The sequence below is a fragment of the Protopterus annectens genome, chromosome 13.part0, assembly GCF_019279795.1.
Source record: "Protopterus annectens isolate FY-2018-M chromosome 13.part0, PAN1.0, whole genome shotgun sequence".
NCBI classification, from domain to species: domain Eukaryota; kingdom Metazoa; phylum Chordata; order Ceratodontiformes; family Protopteridae; genus Protopterus; species Protopterus annectens.
This window is the reverse complement of record NC_056747.1, coordinates 277,616,578-277,622,381: the sequence shown is the minus strand read 5'-3', so window position 1 is coordinate 277,622,381 and position 5,804 is coordinate 277,616,578. Positions and strand designations below refer to the sequence as shown.

Genomic DNA, 5,804 nt, shown 5'->3' with positions numbered 1-5,804 from the left:
TCATTTCAATGAATTTCAAAACACTCACACCAAATCCCTGAAAGCTCAAATTACTGAAAACTCATTTCACTGAACCACATTTCACTGAATGTAAGTACTGTTGGGCAAATAAAACATAAATGCCCTTTTCCCCACTGTAGTGTGATCCTGGAGTTAGTCTATATAGTTGGGAGGGGCACAGCCCCCCACATTAGCAGAGTGTGGGGAACGTAGCCCCCTCCCCCACTTACTTTTGGTTTTATATTGTTAGCTTTCAGTGAAATGAGATTCATAAATATAAAAGCTAAGTAGGTGAGGGACTATGCCCCCCACATCCCCCCAATGTGGGGGGCTGTGCCCTGTGCCCCCACACCCCCTAACTATATATACTAACTCCAGGATCGCACTACAATGAGAAAAAGGGCATATATATTTTATTTGCCCAAGAGTACTAACATTCAGTAAAATGTTTTATATATATATATATATATATATATATATATATATATATATATACATATATTAAATCTGAGATTACACAATGTCGGAAAGAGTATATTTACCAACCCCGTGAATTGTGCGATTTCGCACACCTGTCAACGTTGGTATGGTCGACTAACTTTTGCCAGTTAAATAGATGTTGACCAAATGGGGATTCTAGTATTTACAGTTCCCACCATACCTATATATAGAGAGAGATGCACACACACGCACACATATCTGTTTGGTGTGTATGTGTGTTTGTGTCTGTGTATATGATTATATCATAAAGTATTGAATGCTTCAAAGGACAAACAAAAAACAATAATTTCAGAGCGACTCTAAAGTCACAAAAAAGTGCAAAACAATAATAATATTTTTGCAGGGGGCAAGCCCCACTGCATCCCCCACAATACCTGCCAATTATATGTAAAAACTCACAAGGTAGCACAGCAGTGGAGTGAGGGCAAACTCCTTGAAACCACTGCTGTGTAGTCTTGTACAGAAAGCAGCCAGCAGGCTGAAAAACAAGGAAACAGAGCATTCACTTTTCTGAGTGTTCACTCTTATTAATAAGGACAAAAGGCATTTGCTCTTCTGAGTGTTCACTCTTATCAACTTTGTGTTGTAAGGGTTATGTTGCAATATGTTACTTTTATACTTTAGTTTTGTTTTTACATGGTTTTAATTAGTTTAGTTGCTTAGGACTGAGTCAATTTTACTACCAATACAATTTTTGAATGACTGTTGGTGGTCTTTTTTATTTTATTCTATTTTTTGTTGTATTTAATTCTTTTTTTCCTTCAACTAACTAGATTTGGATAGCTGAGCTTTTTCTAGGTGAGTTCATAGGTTCATAGATTCATAGGTAGGTACTAGGCTATCTGCCCAAGGACATTTATAAGCCTAGCCAGAGTGTGTCGGCGTTTGACGCCCCATTCATTAATTAACTGAGCCTCTGTCAAGCAGAGCCAATGAAGTGATCCCAGGGGTGTACTTTCTGTTACCCATCCACTCTTCAAGGCTTCTCTTGAAGAGTGTTAGTGAGGGGCTCTGCCTAATGTAGTTAGGAATTTTGTTCCAAAGCATGGGGAGTCTCTGTGACAGGAATCTATCCCTCCAGCATGTTCTATTTATTGTTGTGGCGAGGTTTAGTTCACTAGAGAGCGTGGCTCGCAGTGACTTGGATTTCTTTAGGTGGAGCATGTCCATCAATTCTGAGTTGGACATGGCTTTGTAAGTCAGGCAGAGATCACCTCTGAGTAAGCAATATGCCACTGAGTACAGCCGGAGTTTTTTCAGTCGGGCTGCATAGGACATATGTTTGAGGCCAGTAATCCTCTTGGTGAGGTGCTTTTGTGGTCTTTCAAGCTGTTGGAAGTGTCTTGTGAGGTACATTCCAAAAGGGGCATTGTACTCTATGATGGGTCTGATGAGTGACGAGTAGAGGGGCACTATAACCTCTTTATTTCTAGATGCAAACCCCTTAGTAATTAGATGGGCCACATAGAAGGATTTCCTAACTACTTTGGCAATATGATTGTCAAAGGAGAGACTACTATCTACCTGGGTTCTCAGATCTCTTATTACCTCTTCTGTGTTAAGGGGGCTGCCGCCTATGTGGTAATTCGTGGGTGTTTTGTTTTTCCCAAAAGGGATGACTATGCATTTTTTGGCATTTAGCTTGAGGCCATGACTTTGACACAAGGTGTCTGTCTCAGTAAGGCCTTTTTGGAGGATGTCCGTGTCAGCCGGAGAGTCAATTATGGCTCCCAGTTTGCAGTCATCGGCGAACTTGGTTAGCCATAGTCCTCCTGTGTTTGCCTGTACTTCTGAGAAATATATGCCGAACAGTAGGGGTCCCAGAACTGAGCCTTGCGGGTTATTTTGGATTTTGCATTTATTTTTAGTTCATGTATTACTGAGGCTGATATATGCAGGAGCATTCAAAGACATTACTGCTCCAGTGTTATAGGGCTTCACAGGGGAGCTCTAATAGCGTTATGGTAATAAAAATTGATTCAGTAACATAAAAGAGCTACATGGACAACAGCTCATTAGCACATTTCTGAACTGAACACAGAGCTGATAGAAAGTCAAAGTGATAGTGTTGTCCCTATGCACCCATGCAGTGCTACTGATGGCACCTAGAGACACACACAGACTGACACACATGCAGAATCACATACACATTTAGACACTTATACATACATGCACACACTGACACCGAGACAGTCCGAAGCATGCCCTTGTTTGCCTATAGACACACATACACTGGCACAGATGCAGAATCGCATATACATCCAGAAGTCACGCATGCAAATACTGACACCAAGACAGCCCCAAGCATGCCCTGTTCACCTACAGACAGACAGACACACACACACAGATGCACAAAAACACAGAAAGGAACACATGCAGAATCACATGTACATCCAGACACACACACACACACACACACACACACACACACACACACACACACACACACACACACACACACACACACACAAAGGAACACATGCAGAATCACATGCACATCCAGACAGATAGATAGGCACAGGCACACACACACACACAAACACACACACACACACACACACACACACACACACACACATGGCTTTGCAGTACCTAGGTGTTGCTAAGCTAACAGTGCCACTCCTGTCATAGACATCGATGGGTGTACACTGAAATAAATGGTATACATTTGTATCACTCTGCTCCCGAAACAACAAGGTAAAGTTTGTCTTTCAGTCACTCTGCTACAGTATTCTGATCCAGTGAAAGGCTCTGGGAGAGTGCACATGGCTAATTTGCATTAGCCATGCCTTGGGCTGCCATATTTGCACATGACTTCATCCAGAGGAATCACTGTAGCTCTACCATGTCAGAACTTTATTACCACTGTAGCTTTACAGATATCTTTTACTTACTCTTTCATAATGCACTAAGCAATCCTGAACAACATGTCTGAGCAATATTTTATATGTTTTTGAATCTCAGCCATGGTTTTCTTGCTGTGTTTTCTTATTGGTTGATGGGTTTACAACATGCATTGATTGACCATAAAGTGGTATATGTTGAAATTAGATATATAGATCTATTGCACACAGAATACAGACACATGAATTTACATATAAATATGTATGTGTGTATATATGTAAACCTCAGATTGTGTCCTACATCATCACGCTTGCATAATAAACATACCCTATGCTGTAAGGAATTAAATTACATTGATGTCTAGTCATACCTTTCTTATTCTCATAAAATATGAAATTAAGAATCTCATTAGTTTATAAAAAAGTTATTTAAACACAATCTGAACTATGCTTATTATACACATTTCCACATGCTTTCTATCATGTTAATGAAACATTTTAAAATTCAACTATATCAGCAATCTACCCCTGTATAAATGCACCACTACTTAAGATAAATCATTCAATTTGATTACTCTTTTATAATTTATACATTTAACTGACCCTTTTCAACCAAAAGCTGGAACACAAAGCACAAGGGCAATTGCAATATATATGGGATGTTTAGAGTACCCATCAGCCAGCCTCCTGATGAGTATGTAGAGAAAACCCATGTAGAAATGAAGAGAATGTGCAACCTTTATAAGTCCAGTAACTAAGCATCAGGGTTGAACACTTGTTACTGGATTTCTGAGGCAGAGTTCTTAACCACTAAGTTACTGAGGTACCCCCCATGCATCTTTGGACTTCAAATTAGCAAAATTAAATTTCAGTCATAAAGTACATTATGTGTCACTAAGATTCGAAGATAAGAGAAAGCCTTTTGCTAGGCAGCAGTATTCATTGCAATATTTGAATGTACACTTACACTTTGAAACTAGCTGATGAACAGTGCTGGCTTGATTTCTAAGGCTGTCGTCAGAACTTGTATTCCCTCTCACTTTGTTCATTCTCATTTCATACAGCTGGTACATTTTCTTCAGCTCTTCTGGACTCAGTTTTTCTCTTACAGATGGAGGTCCTGTTAGACCCAGATAGTCTAATATTTCTTCTTTGACAGCTTCCAGCTGAAAGCGTTTCTTGTGGTCGCTTGGTGGCCTTGACTGACCCTCAGTGAGAAGCAGCAGCAGACAGGTACACTGAATATACTGTGAAGGACTCATCACCATGTACCTGTCAAATGGCTCTAGGTAAACTGACGATGGCAGCAGTCCCACTGCCTTATGCAAGAATGAATCAATGAGGCTCAGCAGGCACGCCTTTTATGGACCTGAACCTGCTAGAGCCACGCCTCTTACCTTAATACAATTACCGGTTCTAAAATAAACAAAGCAAGCACTGTTTCCAGACATGCAAATCTTTTTCAGATGAAGACTGCTAATTCAGTTTTGTCTGATTAGAATGAAGACGTGAAAACATTTACTGAAGACTCTGTCCAGTGGTCAGTGTACACATACCTGGCACTAGTACCTGTTACTTGTATAGTTAGGGGTTTATATGATAAATTAGGAACTAACACTGACTATTTAAATCACATAGTTTTAAAGTAAAGAAAGTCTATCTTATATTTCACAGCTTTGCATCAGATAGAAACAGTCTTGGTAAATAAAATGTTCTAATGGATAAGGAAGTTAGCAAGTATAAGAATTCTCCTCATACAACTACTAGAAATATATCCTAGTGTTTTTGTTTATTTATTTTGTTTGGGAATGAAGAGGAATCAATTAAAATTTAGTCTTATCAACCCTGGTATCATTTTTTCTCTGGAAAGTACTGAAAAAAAAGCTGTCTATTTCAGCCATTTCCATTTTGATAACAAGTTATGCCACTTAATCATTACAGTTTCTCTTCTTTCAAGCAAAGTCCAAGACATAGAAACTTCAGGATTTATGCTTACTGGCATATATTTGTAGAGAAACTCCTGAAACATTAGTATGCAGTCTTCATCATTGCAGAGCCAGGGAAGAACATGCACTCATTCATAAGAACAGTAGAGCAGCCCCATCTGGTATATATATATATATATATATATATATATATATATATATATATATATATATATATATATATATATATATATATATGTCTTGAAGACCTATGACATACACAATGAATGGTATTTTCAACACTATCAATTGGCAATCCACCAAGTACCATTTTAACAACATAATTCTCAACCAGCTAATATAGTAATATGTTTCAAAGTCAGATGCAAAAGAGAGCCAGCCACAACAAATCAAGCAAATCATAACTACAACATTTGACACTGTGAACATTGCTTTTTGTTTCTGTACATATTATAACAACAGCACAGAAGGTAGACAGACATAGGTATGCATTTGGTTGCATTTGCATATGATC

General features: G+C 38.7%; 1 protein-coding gene across 1 annotated transcript in view; it reads right to left on the bottom strand.

The window, feature by feature from the left end:
- GDF15 (growth differentiation factor 15) overlaps nucleotides 1-4,646 on the bottom strand; it is a 100,392-nt gene extending 95,746 nt beyond the window's left edge. The window contains exon 1 of the mRNA XM_044055410.1: nucleotides 4,312-4,646. Within this exon, the coding sequence (XP_043911345.1) occupies nucleotides 4,312-4,612 (301 nt within the window). The 5' untranslated portion in view covers nucleotides 4,613-4,646. The remainder of the gene's footprint in view (nucleotides 1-4,311) is intronic.
- Nucleotides 4,647-5,804: the final 1,158 nt, after the last annotated feature.